Source organism: Oryzias melastigma, linkage group LG20, assembly GCF_002922805.2.
Source record: "Oryzias melastigma strain HK-1 linkage group LG20, ASM292280v2, whole genome shotgun sequence".
In the NCBI taxonomy this organism is placed as follows: Eukaryota; Metazoa; Chordata; class Actinopteri; order Beloniformes; family Adrianichthyidae; genus Oryzias; species Oryzias melastigma.
In genome coordinates this window covers 5,414,619-5,434,843 of record NC_050531.1, presented here as the reverse complement: position 1 = coordinate 5,434,843, position 20,225 = coordinate 5,414,619, and the positions used below count along the sequence as shown (strand labels likewise).

Sequence of the window (20,225 nt, the reverse complement as noted above, 5' to 3'; positions counted from 1 at the left end):
TGAGCATTTGAAAAAATAATACAGAAAACTTGAAAAAAAAATTGAAAATTTGAAAAAAAGAAAATGTATATTTGAGACTTGGAAAAAACTTTTAGCAATTTAAAAAAAATCTTTATTTGTACTTTCAACTTTCTTCTTTTTTTTCATTTTTCGTTCTTTGTTTTCAGTTTAAATTCAGATTTTTGAGTTATTGCTGCTGAGCGTATCCTACTTTACATTGGGGCGGGGCTTTGACCTCATTGGCTGCCGGGACAGAGGGTAACAGGTTTTTTTCCCCAAGTTTCAAATTAAGTTTTTTTTCCAAATTTTCTGTATTTTTTTTCAACTTTTCAACATTATTTTTTCAGATGTTCAATTTTATTTTTTCAAATTTTCAATAATTTCTCCAAGTCTGTATTTTCGTTCCCTTTAAGAGGATCCTGATTTGACCCCATCCTCTTCCTCGTTCCGGACGCCAAACATTTACAGGTTTTTCTGAACGTTCTGGTGGGAAGCGGGAGGAAGAAGCGTCTGTCTCTGTTTTTGGTTCTACGTGCTGTTGGCCTGCTCCTGCTCGAACAGCGACATGGCGAGGTGCGAGCGCGACCCCAGGCTCTCCAGGTTGCTCAGGACGCAGCGGTGGTAGATGTCCTCGCTGAAGCGAGGGTTGCACGCCCGCCGCACGTACTTCTGGATGAGAGCGGGCTCCACGGCTCTGAAGACGTGCAGGCCCGAGTACCGCACGAAGATGTCGTACACGTCCATGCTCTCCAGCAGCTCCTCGTTGTCCAGGATGTCGGCGGCCATGGTGGTGCGGGCGCTCATGTAGTCGGCGTTGTAGAAGCAGGCCTCGTCAAAGACGTGGCGGTCGAAGTGGCCGTCCCGCAGAGACTCGGACGCGAAGGAGGAGGAGGCGGAGGGCTGCTGGTCGCGGTACATGACGGCGGGGTTGAACTCCTGGAAGTGGACGGGGAAGAAGACCTGCCAGTTGCTGATGGCGTTCATCCGGCAGCGGTTCAGGAAGTCGGCGTTGACCTCCGTCCAAACGCTCCCGAGGAAGAAGAGCGTGTCCACCGGGTGCTTCTTGGAAATGATGTCCATCAGTTTGACCTGCGAGGGAACCTCCGTCTTCACGCTGATCCACGGGATCTTCACGTCGCCGTAGCGCTTCTCCACCTCTCCGATCATGGCCTTCACGCCGGCGAACACGTCCGTCTGGCTGACCCGCTGCGCGTCGAAGGGGTCGTAGATGAACAAGAAGGTCAGCAGGACGTTGTCGTGGGTGTCCAGCGTGTTCATCACATACATGTCCAGGAAGTTCCCCACAAAGTCCTGGTCCTGGACGGTGACGGGCAGGATGACCTGCACCCGCGTGGCCTCCGTCACGTAAGGCATGGGGATGATCTCCACGGCGCTGAGCGGCCGCAGCAGGTTGACCCGCTTGGCGATCACCTGACTGTGGCCCTTCTGGGTCAAGGCCTCCAGCGCCAGGTCCAGGATGTACTCCATGCCGCGCGTGGGGTCGAAGCGGCGGTACCCGTTCAGGAGGCGCCGCTTGAGGAAGCGGAGCTGGGGCTGGTAGCGCTCGTTCAGGCGCTCCACGGCGATTTCCAGGACCGCGTTGACGTCGGCCCGGTCGGCTCCTCTCATCTCGCATTTGGGTGCGCCGTCGACACAGAAGTAAATGTGGTCCTCCGTGAAGTAGTCCCAGTTGATGACCTCGAAGCGGGTTTTGGGTTTGAACGGGGGGTTGATTCCTATGGGCCACGTGACCCCGGCCTTACCCTCTGGAGTCAACTCGCTGAGGTTGGTGATCTGCATCTGGTGAACACAAACAACAAACAAACAATCAGTGAAAGATATTTAAATGAGCTCATTCGTTAGAGGAAGTGGAAACAACCTGCAGCTGCTGGATGTGCTGGTACGTCCACTCCAGCTCGATGTGGCTGAAGCGTTTGTGCAGGCGGTACATGAGGTTGGGCTCGGAGACGGGGTGAACGGTGAAGGCGCTCTTGAACTGAGCGCTGTCTTCTCTCTCTGGATCTGCGTTTTTCCCCAGCTCAAAGTAACGATACGTCATCTCCTGAGGGTCAAAACAATTCCAAGACATGAAACTCTTGTGGAGGGTAAATATGAGCTCCATGTTGACGGCACTGACGGGCCTCAAAAGTGGGTTTGTCCGCTTTCTGAAATGGTTGTGGATGGGAAAACCAGCCTCTAGTGGTCATTCGAGGAACTAAAACCTTTGGTTCTTCTGGAGGGTTGTCACTAGGGCTGCCACGATTAGTCGACAAATCGACGACTAATTTAATAGTCGATTAGTCGTTACTTTATATTATATGGAGTCAGAGAGTAGTAAAGTTGAAAGTTATAATGGTATTCTGCGAGTTTTTGGACTAATTTGGAGTTTGGCTAATATTTCAGCTACATGCTAGCTATTTTAGCTAATTTAGGATTTTTTTAAAGTTTTTTTAGAGTATTTTGAAGTTTACCAATTTTTTAAAGCTACATACCAGCTGTTTTGGCTAACCTACTTCTTTTTTCCCAGTTTTATGCTAATTTGACATTTAAATTATATTTTAGCTAGCTTTCAGCTTCAGCATTTTTAGCTATCAATTTCAGCATTTTAAGTGGCCAAATTCAGCTTACAGCCTTCACACTAGCATTATCGCAAGTAATGCTATATATCTAGTTTTTAGTTAGCTTAAAGCTGATGTTGGTTAAGATGTGTGCTTTACATCCAGTTTGCACATGATCTGATTAGTCAACTTATCAGAAAAAATAATCGGTGATTAGTCGACTGTTAAAATAATCGTTTGTGGCAGCACTAGTTATCACACTATAAAAGCAGGATAAAAGCTGAGCCCTTTTTTTTCTTTATAGCAGATCTGTGTTTGAGTTTCCTGCGACCCCCCCAGCCCTTTCTGATCAAAATGTCTTAACTGTGGTGGGCTAAATTATTATTTAAAGACACTTATTACCTTATGTCTAAAAAATCGCAAAAAAAATCATCATTAATTTTGATTTTAAAAAAAAATTTTGATGTGAAAAAGTAAGTCACTGATTAAATAATTCATTTGCATATAATGTTATTAAAATAGCTCAAAGAATGCAAAATCTGACCCACTTTGCAAAAGGTTTGGACACCTCCTGATATAAAAAAAAAAATCTTCAAAATTACTGAGAACACTAAAAATACTAAGAAGACTTAATGATTGATCTTCCCCTGAATAGATGTAAATCTCTGTGTAAAATCTGATCTGTTCTAAAGCGTTTTTCTCCTATATTTTTAAACTTTTTTTCACCGTAAAATTTATGACTTTTTATTATTTTAAAACATGTAAATGTATGAGAAAATAGTCAACAATTAAGCGTATGACTTTTAGAGTTACACATATGTGACTTAATTCTTGTAATTTAACAGTTACGACTTCTTTCTCATAAATGTACAAGTTCTCGTAAATGTATTACTTTTTTCTCATGAATTAACAACTTTTGAAGTAAAAAACGTATAACTTTAAAACATGTAAATTCACTAGAAAGTCATAAATTTAGCCTATGAATTTTAAATTTCAAAGTTTTATTCTCGTAATTTTACAATTATGACTTTTTTCTTGCAAATTAATGAGACTTAAAGTTGTAAATTAAAAAATGTTTTTGTTTGTAAATTGGCCCCTATACATCTTCGTACAGCTGCACAAGTAGAAGTAAAATGTCAAAACTTGATTAATAGACTTGATCGTCAGGAAAAGTGAAAGGTCATTTGGCAGCAGCTGGTTCCATATGAAACCTGCGGACAAACCCACTTAGAACCCATATTGTAGCTGTAATGGGCCTTATCTACTTAAAAAAACGAGTTAGGAATAGGACCTGAAATACAGGCAAGTACAACTTGGTTTCCTCATGGGTAAAACATTTGGCATTCGTGATGGTAAAGAAGTGTGTTCCAGTGAGGTGTCTTACCCGGTGCACCTCCACGCAGCTCAAACCCAGAAAGTCGATGATGCATCGGCCCAGCCACTCGTCGGGTCTCACGCTGAGGATGTCGTTGCGGCAGGTGTCGAGGTGCGGCTGCAGGCGCGCCAGGAGGCTGCGGGACAGCAGGTAGCCGTAACCTCCGTGGCAGTACCGCGCCTTCTCCTCCCCGCCGATAAACTCCTCTGCTCGCCCCATGTACAGGTCCTGCCCGGCGGTGAGGTGGCCCACCAGCTCCGACAGGCGCTCCGCCTGCATGTAGGTGTCATCCTGAGCCAACAGGAACCAGTCGTAGTCCGAGCCGTAGTGCTGGTGAAGGTGGCGGATGGTCTCGTACATCAGCCACACCGGCCGGTCGTCGCCATGGGCGACCACGGACATCCCATGAGGCACCTTGGGGCTGCGTAGGCCCGTGAAGAAAAAGGTCCGGTGGAAGTGATGCGCCACTGTGCGGTTCACAGCAACAGCCAGCGTGTTGAGGGTGGCCCGGGAGGTCAGCACGCCCACCAGCAGACGCTCTCTGATGCCCAGCTCAGTGTGGATGTATCGAGTTCTGGAAAAGGAAACCAAATGAGTGAATATAACGCTGTTCTACCTTACTTTAAAGATCTTGTTTCAGCTATTTCAAAGCGTTCCCAGTGGATGCATCGGAATGGAGCTGAGTAGCGTTTTTTTCTTTGTTACAAATAAGCTTTGCACTAGTGCTGCCACAAACGATTATTTTAATAGTCGACTAATCACCGATTATTTTTTTCAGATTAGTTGACTAATCGGGTCATGTGCAAACTGGATGTAAAGCACACATCTTAACCATTATCAGCTTTAAACTAACTAAAAACTAGATATATTGGCTGTGATAATGCTAGTATGAATGCTGTAAGCTGAATTTGGCCGCTGAAGATGCTGAAATTGAAAGCTAAAAACGCTGAAGCTACTATCTGAAAACACTGAAGCTGAAAGCCAGTTAAATATTAGTTGAAGGCCAAATTAGCCTAAAAATCTGAAAAAAGCCTACGTTAGCCAAAACAGCTAGCATGCAGCTGAAATAGCTAAACTCCAAAATAGCCTAAAAAACTGAAAAAAAAACTACATTAGTCAAAATAACTAACATGTAGCTGAAATATGAGATAAACTCCAAAATAGCCTAAAAAACAAAACAAAAAAATAATAAATTAGCCAAAATAGCTAGCATGTAGCTGAAATATTAGCTAAACTCCAAAGTAGCCTCAAAAACATAAAGAAATCCCAAAATAGTCCAAAAAGCTAGCAGAATACCATTATAACTTTCAATTTTACTACACATTGACTCCATATAAAATAATGAAATGACTAATCGAATATTAAATTAGTCGTCGACTGTTTTTTGACTAATCATGGCAGCCCCACTTTGCACTTTAATCTGCTCCTTATTCACAACTATCTGAATAAAGAAATATTCAGAAATGCAGTTTTTAGCTTAATTTTCTTCATAAAAATGCCACCAAAACATGTTATAAAAAAACACAATTTTCCTTAGACTGCTTCTTTAAGGTCCAAGGTGGTTTACAGCAAGAGTCCCATTCACCCACACATTCACACATTGATGGCAGCTCTGCTGCCTCACACCGGCGCCAACTTATAATAACCACCAGGAGCAATGTAGGATTCAGAGCCTTCCCAAGGACACTTTAACACATGAGCGGGCAAGGCAGGAACCTGCGATCAATCAGAAAGGAGGTTGAACCTCTACTTCTGCCGATTCACAACCACAGCACCAAATATGCACAAATGAAACCGTCTTTTCAGTAGACGAGCCAAACTAAAGGAACAAAAACAACAAATGAGGAAGTTTGATTTCCAAATCTAGAAATCACTCATTTAGGCTGTATTCAAACACATTTGTTTCACGAAAACAGGCTTTACGGGATGTAAACAGACAACTCATTGATAAACAGATTGCTTTTCACACCGTTTTCCCGATGATCTATACGTCTTAAACACTTGTTAGCCCTTTTTTATCGGCACGCCTTCGTCATACCAAAACGCAAAAAAGTGTTGTTTCTGATGTTGATATAAACAATCAAAATTTGTCAGCGAAATATAAAGTTTGAATAAGTGAACTATCCCAACAAGGATTGTTGTTTTGCTCCGCCTTTGGATAGAGATCATTAATGTGATTTTGTTCATAAGCTTTGGTTTAAAACAGTCTAAATACAGACCAAACACTAGGTTTAGGATTCCAATAAAGCATACTCGATCCGTTCCAACGGACTTTATTCAGTCTGAATACACCCTAAAAATCATATTTTAACACCTGTAATCAGATTTGATTGATTTCAAATCACTAAAAATATCTTGTTAGGCTTTTAATTGTATATTCTTTTCATTTTTCTGCATTATTTTCAGTCATTACACAAGAAAACCAGCTTTGTACATTTACAGAAATATTCATTAAAATATATCAGGCTTAAAATTAACAACCTGAAAGATAGTTAAGTCTATCGAGAAGGTGGTACACTCCTGGCTCTCACTTTTTTCTATTTTGTACTGGCAAAATCAGCTTTTTATTCACAAAGAATGTTTTTTTATTGACATATTAGACATAAAGCATGGCATTATATAAGTCTATATGTGAAGACAAATTGAATTCAATTTAAGCATTAGTAAAAGAGAAAAAGGAAATAAGTATAACATTAACCAAATTAACAACATTAGATAAAAATGTAATATATATATATATGTATATATATAAATAACAAAATAAATTGTGAGGCATCAATATTTAAATAACCCCAACTAAGATTATCCATAAATTAAAGGATGAGGAAAAATCAAATCAGTACGGATAAACTGACAAATGGTAATTAAAAAGTTTAGCGGCATTCTTTTTTCAATTTTTTTAGATAAAACTCAGTTTTAAAAACAAAAAATTTTGACTTTTTTTTAAATCGAAGTTTGTGAATAAAAAATGTACTAAGTTTTTGAACAAAATTTTAATTTTCTTTTCTTTGTCAACACAACCAAATTGAATATTATAATACGTAAATAACGGAATTGTATTTTTTATTAAAAACCATGTATATAAATCACCCCAAAATGAGTCAACCACATTAAAATAATAAAATAGATGCTTTTGAGTTTCAATATCATTTTTACATATCTGGAATATTAACCCTTAAATGTTCAAATTATTTACAGTTACCTGAGGACTTTCTTGTGAGGCTTGTTGGGATCCTTGTGGTAGGGCACTATGCGAGGCTGAAAGTCTTCCCCCCCAGCTCCATCTCTTGCTCCCCCCTGGGCATCCCGTTTGCCCAGGAAAAACCTGCCTTTCCCCAGCTCGTTTTGGCAGGAGTCGTCGGTGTCTCCTTGTGTCCAGGACACCATCAAAAGGCTGAGACTGCATCCCAAAGACAGGCCAAGGATGAGGGGCAAAGCAGGCCTGAACAGGGCCAAAAACGGGGAGAGACGCATATCTGGCACTTTAGTTGATATTATTATTATTTTAGAGGAGTTTACCTAATGCGTCAACACTTTTGTCCAAACTTATACATTTTTTAAATTATTTAAACTGCTTAAAAAAAGAAAAGTAATACTGATTTCGCTTGAAAAGTTTCGGTATTTTAGTCCTGCTTGCTGGACTTTAAATTAAAACTTAAAATCCTCCTATTTGCGTACATTTTCCGTACATAAAAATGAAATATCGCTACCGGTATGAATAACTTTGCTGCTGTAGATCATATAAATGCAAAAATCCCAGCATCTTTAACGACATAACGACTGCTTAACGAGCTCAATCGGTCGGGTTAATCATTAGTCATAAGCGCTCTGTAGCTTAGCAGCTAATGTCATATTAATTAGCTAAACTAATTTCGGCTAAAGCTAATAGCTACATTCAAAGTCAGCTAACTAATGTAGCTTTACGCTAAATGACATTTAATAAAGTAGATTATTTGAGCCGAAAATAATCCGGGTTGCTGTCAAAAAAATTACTTCAACCGAAAATTCTTCAAAGTTACTCCAAAAAATGGATAACCTCCGAAATTTGTCGGTGGGAGAAACATCAAAGAGCAAGCTAGCGAGCTAGCTCCGGGTCCGTTGTTTTAGACACGATGATCCACCTCCGCGAGCTCGAGCAGCAAAGTACAGATCCCATACTTTAATCGTCTGTGACGGTGGAATAATTATGTTTCTTTCCTTCAGTCGCGCGAATGTTCTCCGTTCTTGTCAGCTTCTTGACTTCCTCAAAGACTGAGTGCCACACATACATGTAGAGACAGCTTCCCTCTCCAGCCTCCTCATCCTTGCGCGTGCCGCTACAGCATCACCTCTGATCGGGTTTCAAACAGCCTCTGCCGCGCGGCCGGAACCAACCGGACGCTCACATAGAAAGAAAGAAATATTATTATTCATATTAGCTCTAGACATTTGTAGACATGATATAATGTCTCTATGTAAGTGATGGATGCAGGGGCGTTAGGAACATTTTTTTCTGGGGTGGCCACGGTGGAAGACGTGACGTCATCATGTGAGTAGAGCTCCCCCCGGAGGCCAAAAAGATTCCTTAACCAAAAATGGTACCATGACAGAGTTTATGCATGAAAATTAAATTAATTATTTTAAAATAATACATTTTTTAAATCATTATGAAAAAGTACAAATTTTATTAGATTAAAGTCATGAAATTATGAGGAGAAAATTTTAATTTTATGAGGATAAAGTTGCTATATTATTAGGAAAAGAAGCAAAATATATATATATTAGAAATAACGTCATGAAATTATGAGGAAAAAAATGTTCAAGGATAAAGGCTCACTTTTAAGAAGCTAAAATTGTTGATGTAAGCTTTCATCCACATAATTTGCCAACTAAATCCATCAATCCAGCCAGCCATTTATGGTAATTCCATTAGGCCTTAATTTATCGGTGGATAATTAAAGCCAAAAATCCGGGACTTATGGGTCAGAAATCTGCTTCTGAAGAGGCCCAGTTTCATGCAAATTCTATTTAATCTATTGACAAAAAGTCAATGTTGACTCACTAAAAGACAAATATTTCCTTATTTTTGAAACACTACATTTCTGTTGTAGTTGCTTGTATTTTTCTTAGTAAACAGACTTTTGTCTCATAAATTTGTGACTTTAACCTCATAAATTCTCAATATGTAAGTTATAAATTTAGAAGTATTACAAATATTGACTCTTAATCATAATTACATGAGTTAATTCTTATACATTATCAGCTTTATTCCTTTTTTAAATTTATGTTATTCTTGTATTTTTGTAAAACCAGTTTTTGTTGTTCCAGTTATTCACAAATTATTTAACACATGAATAATTGTTTTAAATAAAAGCTTAAAGAAACAACCACTTTTTGCCAACGAAACAGAGCTGATGTGTCATTTAAAAGAAACATTCACAAATTTCTACAATTTTGTAGTTTGCTAAAATTGAATTTTTTTTTTTTTTATGCGGATGTTTAATTTGTAGCGGAAAAACTTGATCAAGTACAAATTCATGGAAAAACTGGAATGACCATTCTAACTCTCCATCTCTGCTATCCGTAAATCATATTCGGCTCTACTCCGCCCCTTTTAAATCATATTTACCCAGGCACCGCCCCCTTTCACCATATAAGGAACGTCTCCGCCCCTTTTAAATCATAGTCGTCCCGACGCCGCCCTCCATTACCATATATGGTCCGTCTGGCGGTTTGCTGAGAGGCTCCGTCCACCCGGCAAAAAGGCACACGAGTACTCGGTGTGCTCTGGAGGCTACTGGCAACCTTTTAAGTAAGATCCTTACTGTCAAGTTTTACCACCTCAATGTTCTATTTCTGATTTCAAACTTTAAACCGGTGGGGGTTAAAAACCACCGTTTTCGGACTTTTTCGTAGCGAACCGGGCCTTTCGACGAGTTAGCTTTAGCATCAGGCCTATTCATTGGATGTAACGTCTATTAGCTTAGCTGGAAGGCCGGCGGTTGAAATTATTCGTTTATTTATAGTTTATTATTATAGATAAAACCCTAAATTTATCGTTTAAGGCTACTGTCGAGGCATTTTAAATGTATTTCTTTCTTAATGTTTCAACACACCGGTACCGTTAGCGGTTTTACCGCTACTAGCTAACACGGCTAACCGGGCGTCACATTATGGAAAATTTTAGGTACATTTGGTGGAAATTCATATCAATTAAAGGCTATAATTGTTGTTGTTTGTATTTATATGAGGCGTGATTGTCGTTGGTGACCGCTTAATGTTAATGATGAAAAGCCGCGCATCGCCCGCGTGGATTTACCGGCATTTTTAACGAGCCGGTCGGCCGGCAAGCGTGCTTCCTTATGTAAGCTGTTAGTCATTTTCACTCTGAATCACATTTACAAGACCCCTTTTATTGCTTTATTATACCTGGCTCTATGTTTGAGTATCTGGAAATTATTTCCTAATATCGGCTGTTTTGTTGTAGCTTTGCGCAACCATGCCGTCAGATTTGGCTAAAAAGAAAGCAGCGAAGAAGAAGGAGGCCGCTAAAGCCCGCCAGCGCTCCAAAAAACCCGAGGATGTGAACGAGGAGAACGACCAGGCAGAGCCTCAGCAGAACGGGGCGGACAGCAATGGTAGGATCAGCATTGTCGCCCTAAAACTGCACCAAAAACCTTTAAAAAGAAAATCTAACCACTTGTTTTGGCTTTTGAAGGGGTTGCCAACTTGACCAAAGAGCTGGATGAGTTTGAGCTCAAGAAGACAGAAGCCAGAGCAGTGACTGGAGTTCTCGCCTCCCACCCCAACAGCACTGATGTCCACATTAGCAGCCTGTCACTCACCTTCCACGGCCAGGAGCTCCTGTCTGACACCAGCTTGGAGCTCAACTCGGGCAGGCGGTACGGCCTCATTGGCCTCAACGGCACAGGTACTGGATTTTTTTTTAGTTCTTTTAGGGTTTTATTTACCTAAAATCAATCCAGGACATCTTTAGCCAAAACTTCAACCAGTGTGACTCCTAAATAGTGATTTATTGTATTTCTTGCAAGATTATCAAGTGTAAATCAAGTATGGTGAAGTTGACTTGATCGTTTTTTGCTGCCCTCGCATCTTTTTTGCGGTGATTGTTGTTTTTATAGTAAAATAAACTTGCCATGCCTCAATCCAAATGGTAGTTTGGATTTATCTATTTGAAAACTTTTTTTAAATGGTATAGATCAGGGGTTTGCAACCTGCAGCTCCAAAGCCACATCTGGCTCTTCGACCCCTCCATCGTGACTCTCTGGTTAAAAATGCAAAGCTTTTTGTTTTAAAAAAAATTAACTGTAAAGTAAAAAAAAAGTTCAGTAACCATAGTGGTTTGATAATCAAGAACTCTACATTTTGACAAATTTAAGTGTTTTAAGCGTGCCCCATGGTTAAAACAAATACAGTTTATTAGCCGTTTTCACTTTAGAAAGTTAGTTTTATGAATTTCTAGCTAAGAAGCACCACAAACATTAAAAAAATATTTGTTTTATCATTATTATTACTGACATTATACTACCTCCAACTAAATTTGCTCCATCAAGATGATCCTGTGTGACACAGGAAGTCTTATTTTGAAAGGAACCACTGTTAAAAGTTATAAACTGTTTTATATTTGGGACAAAAAACATCTAATTTCTCTTATAGTTTGGATTATTGATGCCAAACAATATGGTTTACTTGTATTTCTCATAAAAATATATATATACAAACTCTTATTTTTCTAAAGGATGTGTGGCTCCTCCTGGGTTTTAGTCGGTATGAAATTGACCCAAATGGGTCTTTAAGTGTTAGTTTGCAGACCCTTGTATAGATCAATTTGATTGAATCATAGGAAAATTAATCGAAAATAATCAGTACACCCCTAGTCTTTAGAAATCTAAATTTCTTAACTTTTGCAACTCCACAAATGATCTCTAACATTAACATGTGCCAACTCTGGATACATTTGGTTGTAATAAGAGCTCTAACCTGTTTTTATTTTGGCCTTAATACAGGATCTATAAGCATTAACTTTAAGGATGAGTAGAATTTTGTATTTAACGATGATTGGTCGAGTCAAACTAACGTGTTTCTGAACGTTTTTCCTCTCAGGGAAATCCATGTTGTTGTCAGCCATCGGAAACCGTGAAGTTCCCATCCCAGAGCACATAGATATTTACCACTTAACCCGTGAGATGGCCCCGAGCGACAAGACGGCTCTGCAGTGCGTCATGGAGGTGGATGAGCAGAGGATCATGCTGGAGAAGGAGGCGGAGAGGCTGGCCCACGAGGACTGTACGTTCAGTACAAGTGACCAACATCTGCAGCAGATTTGATCATGAAAGCTGGAATTATAAGGCGTTGGTTTGAATGTTTTCTGCTCACAGCCGAGTGTGAGAAGCTGATGGAGCTGTACGAGCGTCTGGAGGAGCTGGACGCAGACAAAGCGCAGATGAGAGCTTCTCGGATCCTCCATGGTCTAGGTTTCAGTCCTGCTATGCAGCAGAAGAAACTACGAGACTTCAGTGGAGGCTGGAGAATGCGAGTTGCTTTGGCCAGGTAAAGGCTGGGGTGTGGCCTAACTCTTACAAGTTTTCTTTGAATGTTCTTATCAAATGTTTCGTGAACCTTCTCCTTGCAGAGCTCTTTTCATCAAACCCTTCATGCTGCTGCTGGACGAACCGACCAACCACCTGGACCTGGACGCCTGTGTGTGGCTGGAGGAGGAGCTCAAGTCGTACGTTCTCGCCTCAACGAAAACACGTTTCATTTGGATCACATATTTATCCCATTGATCTTTCTTCAAAGGTTCAAGCGAATCCTTGTGCTCATTTCACACTCGCAAGACTTCCTGAATGGCGTGTGCACCAACATCATCCACCTGCATCAGCGGAAGCTGAAATACTACACGGTGAGAACCGAGCTGGACTCGTCGTTAAAAATTATCCTGAATGAACGGAGCCTTATGTGGTCTTCATGTTGCTAAATATGGAAGGTGGAGTGTTGGTACTAATTTTATCTAGGCTGATGGATGACTGTGCATTTCTATATTTGTTAGGGTAACTATGACCAGTATGTGAAGACCAGAGAGGAGCTGGAGGAGAACCAAATGAAGCGCTTCAACTGGGAGCAGGACCAGATCGCACACATGAAGGTAAATGGATGGAGGACGGTTACCTCCTCATGACTTCCACTGGGATGATTATTCCTAGATTAGCTTTGATTTGAAGATATTTTAGATTAAATGAACAGAAATGATAGAAAATGTGTCAAAAACGGCTACAATAGAGCAGGGGGGCAAAATCCAAAACACACTTTAGGTCGCGGGCCGAACAGGATAAACATTTATTGAACACTCCAAAACTAAATTTTTACAACTGTAACTTTAACATAATTATAAACTACATTCATAGCGTTACCTCCGACACTGCTAAGTGTGAATGTTGTAAGCGGAATTTGTTATTCCAGAATAAATCAACTTAAATAACTTTCAATATTTTACTCTCCATAAAATAAATTTTGTCAAAATCTACAAGTTAGAAATGAGATAACATTGGGTCATTAATAACAATAAAATAATCTAGAGTTGCTGGATAGAATTACACAGAGGGCCAGATCCGGCCCCCGGGCCTTGACTTTGATACACGTGCCTCAGAAGGTTGTTTAGCCTCTGCATTGATCTTCTCCTCACAGAACTACATCGCCCGGTTCGGTCACGGCTCTGCAAAGCTGGCCCGACAGGCCCAGAGCAAAGAGAAGACGCTGCAGAAGATGGTGGCGTCGGGTTTGACCGAGAAAGTTGTGAATGACAAGGTACGGCGAGCTGCGGGTGGGTTGGAGCGATCACATCAATGTCACCTTTTAACCATTTATTTATTTTTTTCCCTCCAGACTCTGTCATTTTATTTTCCTCCCTGTGGGAAGATTCCCCCCCCTGTTATCATGGTTCAGAATGTGAGCTTTAAGTACAGCGACAACACAGTGAGTACCGACGCAGCTCTACGAACGCGCACGAGTATGCACGGAAAACCAACGTCTGGTATGTTTGCAGCCGCACATTTATAAAAACCTGGAGTTCGGGATCGACTTGGACACCCGGGTGGCTCTGGTGGGGCCCAACGGAGCGGGCAAATCCACGTTACTCAAGCTGCTTATGGGGGAGGTCAGTCCTCTGATATTTTTCAGCTCCTGCTTTAAACTGTGATCTCGGGACTGAAGGTTTTTGTGTTGCAGCTGCTCCCCACGGATGGCATGATCCGCAAACATTCTCACGTCAAGATCGGCAGATATCACCAGGTAACGTCTGGTTCACTCGCTGCATCTCTGCTCTGTTTTGTTTTTAGAGATGAGTTTGAACTACTTTGTGTGTTTTTAGCATCTAACGGAGCAGCTGGAGCTCGACCTGTCTCCACTGGAGTACATGATGAAGTGTTTCCCTGAGATCAAGGAGAAAGAGGAGATGAGGAAGATCATCGGTCGCTATGGTCTAACGGGAAAACAGCAGGTACAGTAGAAACCATCAGAGGCGTTTCATCGTTCCAGAGCCTGAGCTAAATATACGTCCTCCGGTCTGCTTTCTTTCAGGTCAGTCCCATCCGGAACCTGTCGGACGGTCAGAAGTGTCGCGTCTGCTTCGCCTGGTTGGCGTGGCAGAACCCCCACATGCTGTTCCTCGACGAGCCTACCAATCACCTGGACATCGAGACCATCGACGCTCTGGCAGAAGCCGTTAACGAGTTTGAAGGTGGAATGATGCTCGTTAGCCACGACTTCAGGCTGATCCAGCAGGTATGTTGATGTTTACCAAGTCTGTTTTCATAAAGATTCACATTTAACCGCAATAACTCCACGTTTGTTCCCAGGTGGCTCAGGAGATCTGGGTGTGTGAAAAGCAAACCATCACCAAGTGGAACAGAGACATCCTGGCGTACAAGGAGCATTTGAAATCAAAGATTGAGAAACAGGCGCATGATATTTGATGTATCACTCGCAGCTCCTCTTATCCTGGACGCCCAACTAGAACTGAAACGGTCTTATGCATCTTAACGGACTTGTCTCTCGTACACGTTCTGTATTCTCAGTTTGACATCCGGTCTGTCCTGCACTCTGATTGGCTGATTCACCCGGAGCATCTTTATTTTTGAATGCATTCCCTTGCGTTGTCTTAAAAGACAATTTATTATTTTATTTTCTTTTGGAAATGTTCTGTTTGGCCCAACATGTATGCAGCAGCTTTTAGGTCATATTTAAAATGAACTCTGTGTATTAAAGGAAACAGGTCTGCCTTATTTAACAATGTAATGCAATAAAAACGTCTGAATAAACAGAACAGAAAACGATTCTTAAGACTTTAATTTGAATGTTTGCATCAAAACCTCAGATTGTGAGGAGAAAATAAACTTTTAGAGCTTCAGAAAGTGTGATCGGATGATGTATCTTTGGGTTCTGTGCCTCCTGGCTGTACATGACATGAAATAAAGTGATCAGAATGAAAGGAAAATCCAAAACTAGGATCCAGAATGACATGAGGAAAAACTACAACTCAAATACAGAGGCTTCAGCCTTATGACAGACAAGAACCTTCAAATGCTTTTACACCCTGAAGACTGCCTTCATTTCCCTCCTATTTAAAAGCATTTCTAGCAATACATGCTTTACAATCTACATGCACAAGCTACTTCAGACAGCGCGCTTCCAAGCCATCAAAGAAAATGTTCTAATTCATCAGTAGAGACTGCATCCTATGAGAGTCAAAATCCCATAAACTAAATGTAAACATTTCCAGATTAGCGTAAAGGCTCCTGTTAACGGTTAAACTTGCCATGCATGATTGTCGGCGGAGCAGCTCTGGCTGCAGCAGAGCGTTCCTCAGTCCTCGTCGGAGACCTCGTCCGGCGGGACGGCGCGGGTGTTGCTGGCCCGGACGCTGCCGATGTTGGTCAGAGAGAGCAGGTTGGCGATGCCTGTCCGACTCACGCCGGTGCCGTCCAGGTTCACCTGAGACAGATGCATGTGTTTCAGGTGCTTCAGACCTGAAAACACAGCGGGTTAGTTTGGACTGACGAATGACCGGATTGAGGCGGAGTTAAAACTCACCGTGGTCCGTGATCCGGGTGCGGCTGAGGTTCAGTTTGACGAGCTGCTGACAGTGGATCAGACCTTTCCTCACCACCGAGTCTCCCACCTGCGTACTCGCTAGACCTAAGACCTGCAAAAACAGGAAATGACCTGAACTTTCATGAAGTGTGTTTGCTAATCACATGACAGGAATGACACAACACTCCAATTAGTAAACTTTTCATTCTTAGTTTAAGGTTTTAAAAAGTTTAAAACAAATTATGACAGAAAATTGTGATTTATTGGAGCTTCGCCTGTTTTTTTAGCCAATTTTTGCACCGTTTTGATTATTTTTGCTGTTTGTGGATCTATACATTTTAATTATTTCTCTACATGATTGATTGTGACTATAAATATAAACAAAAAAATATATTTTTTGTGATTTTTGCCGTAAAAAATGAACGTTTTTGGACAGTTTCTGTTTGATTGTGTATCTATTAAAAAAGCTGGGATTGTGCTAAAAAGATGAATATCAAGCATTGCAACAAAAACATTTCTAAAGAAATTAATTAAGCAAATTGTAGCAGAAAAAATGTTCAATATTGCTATAAAGGTACAACAACCACAACACATTTGCATAACAATGTAACACTACAAAGAAGAAAATGTATTTTACTCGAGTTTAAGTTGTCATTTTAATACAAAAATGTGTGTTTCAACTTTTTCTTTGGTTTGTTTTTGGAATTTATACATTTTCATTTTGTCTCTATATGTTTGATCTATGCTATAAAAATAAACTGTTTAATCTTCATTTTTTGCAGAAAAAAATTAACCAAATCACAACTTAGAATTTCGTTTTTGGACAGTTTCAAGTTCATTGTTTATTCTGATTTTTCATCCTTTAAGAATAAGAAGCTAAAAGTTTTATCTCCATAGCAACCATTTTATTTTTTGGTTGCCCGAGGGTGGTAAACAGGTCTATGTCATTTTTAAAAGAATCGACAAAAGTAAATTTTCTGATTTCCATAGCAACAGAGGTTTTTTGTTAACCTACATTCCTTATTAGGGCTGCCAGAGTTTGTCAATTAGTCACAACTATGTCGACTATTAAAATATTCAATTCGTTTTTTTTTATTTATTCAAATCTCAAAACTATGGTGCGCGCTTTCTAATGCAGTTTAAAAATTACTTGATTAGTCGAGTAATCGGCAAAATAATCGGCTCACCATGCTACATGCTAACATGGTTTTACAATCTACAAACTTAAAAAAAAAAAATCCCAATTAGTTTATCAATTATGTTCAAGGAATTAAAAAATCTAAATTCCCAGGAAAAGTTAACATTCTATAGAAGTTACTTAAGGGGATTTTTGGGGGGTAATATTCAAGATGGCAGCCTCTTCCTGAGGTCAAAGGTCAACGAAACTTCAGTTGTGGTTGCAGATTTCAGCTGGTAGCTTGTGTGTGAAGTTTTGCTCGAATAAAGTTTCATTTTTGGATATTGGGCGAAAATGCGAAAGCTGTTCAAACTTTGCTGCAACACATCCGCCAAGTCATAGGTACTGTGGCCATCCCATAATAATTTAAAAAAAAGCTTAAAATGATACAAAAAAAAAAAAAAAAATCACAAAATCAGCCCATTCAGTCTGTTATATTTGGAATGTTCCATTATGAGAAGTTGTGCACATTTAGAAGCTTCACCTGAAGGTGTGGCAGCTGTGTGATGAGCTGGGCCACTCCTCTGCTGGTGACCGCCGTTCGGTCCAAACACAGCTCCTGCAGCTCCTGCATGCCATGCAGCGAGGGAAGGCCGGTGTCCGTCACCTGTGTGTTGCTAAGCGACAGCTTCTTCAGCCTACAAACACCAGGAACAAAAACAAAAAAAAAATCAGGTCAGAGTCTGAAAGGAGAGCTGCAGGTGGAAGCGTGACGGAACAACCTGGTCAACAGGGAGAGCTGGCAGACTCCCCGGTCCGTGACGTGGGTGTAGTCCGTCAGGTCCAGCTCGGACAGCACAGACAGTCGGCAGAGGAAGGACAGCCCGCCGTCTGTCACAGTGTGGCGTCCAGGGAGGGTGAGATGAGTCAGCTTTAAACCTAAAGTTAAACAAATAAACTTTTATCTCCTGCTGCTGCTTCGTTTTTCAAATCCTTCCCACTGACAAACCTGAGACTATTTCAAGGGTTCGATTTCCGTCTTGAACTGGGATTCCTAATAAACTCAGAGAAGACAAAGCGGGATGGGCGGCGAGCTTCTCCAGAGACTCCTCCGTCACTCCTGTCCCATCCAGACTGAGAGTCTGCAGACTGGACATCTCCGCCAGCGCCGACACGTCTTTCACCTACAAGACGACGCCCTCTAAAGTTAAATGGAACATTTGGAAAGAAAAACCAGACATGACCGAATTACCTTCGTGTGCTTGATGCTGAGCAGCCGCAGCTGCGGGACGCAGGCGGGCAGCGCCGCCAGCGTGGCTTCGGTCACCGCCGTCTGGTTCAGGCTGAGCTGAAAGAGGCAGGACGGAGCCGACTGCAGATATGAAACCATCCCAGCATCCGTCACTTTGGTCTGATCCAAGGAGAGGAAACACAAACTCTTCAAACCTGGAGGACACCAGAACAAATCAAGAGGGGATTTAGTGGTTATCCAGCTCCACTGATGTGCTGGTTAAAGTCCCACTCCGATCATCTTTTTATATTTTTAAAAAGCACTCCCAGTGGTTTAATTAAAAAAAACTTTTGTTTCTGCAAAGTGGCAATAGTTCATTAAAGGAAACCCCACCCCCTATTCCCTTCACCTTTGCTGAGAGTTCTGTTTAAATGCTCTCCCACTAGCTTACAGCCCCTCGTACCCTAAACCTAATGCTACGAACGTTAGGAATGCACTGAACATGAATTCTTGGTGGTGTTCACACTGGACTAGGTTTGGACCAGGTTTTTTTTTTCTGTCACAGCTCTATTCCAATATATGAAAGACTTGGTGTCATAAAAACTAGAATTATTAATTTCTCCTCCTTGATAAAGTTTTAAAAAGTTGGTACATCAGTGTATTAGGAAGGATGCTACCCATACATCTCTACAAAATCTGAGTCCCTGATTGGTCGAAGTTTAAACTGGTTTAACATTCAATGCGTGTTTAGTATTCATGCTTTTGGTACGATTCCAAAAAACGGACTTAAAAAAAAATACAATCTATTTTAAACTGTATTTTTTCCCCTGCTCCTGATTCATGATGATTTGAATAAATAAATACTCAGAAGTGCAACTTTAAGCTACATTTTCTTGATAACATATGTCGCAAGAACATGTTAAAAACACAATTTTCATAGGAGTGGGTTTTTGAAAAGTAGCAGGAGTCGGACCTGTGATGTACTGCAGGCAGGAGTCCGTCAGTTTACTGCAGGAGGCCAGGTTGAGGTACTGGAGTTTGACCAGGTTGGACAGGATGGACAAACCTGAGTCTGCGGCAAAAACGGTTCACCAGATCAAAGACAAACATCCGCTTTTAAGGAGGAGCTTAAATCACGACACTTACCTGTGATGAGGGGGGAGCTGACCAGACTCAGGTGCTTTATGGCTGTGAAAGCACGCAGCTGTCGCAGGAGCTCGTTGGTGGAGTAAGGGTAGCAGTTTAGGACAAACTTCTGCAACGGGCAGCCGAAAAACAGCTCCAGGGTGCGTGGGCGGAGCAGCTTCTCCCGGGCCATGTGGTTGAGCAAAAGCTCCACCAGTTCTGGGGTCAAGCAGGCCAGACTGCTGCTGTACTGCATGCACGGAGCTGAGAAACCACAATGAGCCGACAGAGACGCTGCAGGGACGATTCACGGGAGGTTCGGACAATACCGGTCATGAGGTGGACGGCTGCGTGGGTGGCCAAGGCACAAAGGGATGGCACATTCGGTGTCCTGAAGGGTCTCTTGGGGGGAGATGGTTGTCCATGGGAGGAGCTGTGATCCTCCTGCTGTGCAGCTCTCTGTAGCCGCTCCACGGCGGCTAGTCCTGCCGCTACAGGCGCCACGGGGGCCACCCCATCCTCAGGTTCTTCTGCATTCTCCTCTGGAGCGTCTCTGCAACAAAAGACGCAATTGACTTTTCAACTGTTACGCCTGTATAGTAAAACGATGCAACACAAACGTCAGAAAAACAAATTAAATACCCCAACAACCAAAAAACTCTCACAGAGAATCAAGATCAAAATTTTTTCACATTTTCAATGTAGTTTCATAGCCTAATTAAACAATTAGTT

The 20,225-nt window shown here is 41.4% G+C and overlaps 3 protein-coding genes across 7 annotated transcripts in view; 1 reads left to right on the top strand and 2 right to left on the bottom strand.

Annotated features, from left to right (window-relative positions):
* Positions 1-326: 326 nt before the first annotated feature.
* chpf2 (chondroitin polymerizing factor 2) lies at positions 327-8,466 on the bottom strand. Of its 5 annotated transcripts, none has more exons than XM_024279821.2 (5): positions 8,202-8,466; positions 7,136-7,375; positions 3,943-4,507; positions 1,880-2,062; positions 327-1,800 (listed from the first exon to the last, which is right to left on the bottom strand). In XM_024279821.2, coding segments are annotated over exons 1-5 (2,262 nt in total). In that variant the 5' UTR covers positions 8,204-8,466; the 3' UTR covers positions 327-528. The 5 variants fall into 5 exon arrangements, with proteins under 5 accessions (XP_024135589.1, XP_024135590.1, XP_024135591.1 ...); XM_024279822.2 differs by having other exon boundaries at positions 7,970-8,465; XM_024279823.2 differs by having other exon boundaries at positions 7,136-7,333; positions 7,970-8,465.
* Positions 8,467-9,567: 1,101 nt separating this feature from the next.
* Positions 9,568-15,263, top strand: LOC112151128 (ATP-binding cassette sub-family F member 2). Its single transcript, XM_024279826.2, has 15 exons — positions 9,568-9,724; positions 10,400-10,550; positions 10,631-10,843; positions 12,037-12,219; positions 12,312-12,483; positions 12,566-12,661; positions 12,733-12,835; positions 12,983-13,078; positions 13,618-13,737; positions 13,816-13,905; positions 13,976-14,086; positions 14,158-14,220; positions 14,300-14,428; positions 14,509-14,712; positions 14,787-15,263. Exons 2-15 carry the CDS (start codon positions 10,412-10,414, stop codon positions 14,901-14,903), a joined length of 1,836 nt encoding a protein of 611 aa, XP_024135594.1. The 5' UTR covers positions 9,568-9,724; positions 10,400-10,411; the 3' UTR covers positions 14,904-15,263.
* si:ch73-173p19.1 overlaps positions 15,260-20,225 on the bottom strand; it is an 11,136-nt gene continuing 6,170 nt past the window's right edge. Inside the window, exons 9-17 of the mRNA XM_024279819.2 lie at positions 19,823-20,046; positions 19,515-19,757; positions 19,342-19,440; positions 18,390-18,583; positions 18,147-18,321; positions 17,920-18,076; positions 17,682-17,835; positions 16,021-16,132; positions 15,260-15,956 (exon numbers count right to left, since the gene is read on the bottom strand). Of these exons, the coding sequence (XP_024135587.1) occupies positions 15,793-15,956; positions 16,021-16,132; positions 17,682-17,835; positions 17,920-18,076; positions 18,147-18,321; positions 18,390-18,583; positions 19,342-19,440; positions 19,515-19,757; positions 19,823-20,046 (1,522 nt within the window). The 3' untranslated portion in view covers positions 15,260-15,792. The remainder of the gene's footprint in view (positions 15,957-16,020; positions 16,133-17,681; positions 17,836-17,919; positions 18,077-18,146; positions 18,322-18,389; positions 18,584-19,341; positions 19,441-19,514; positions 19,758-19,822; positions 20,047-20,225) is intronic.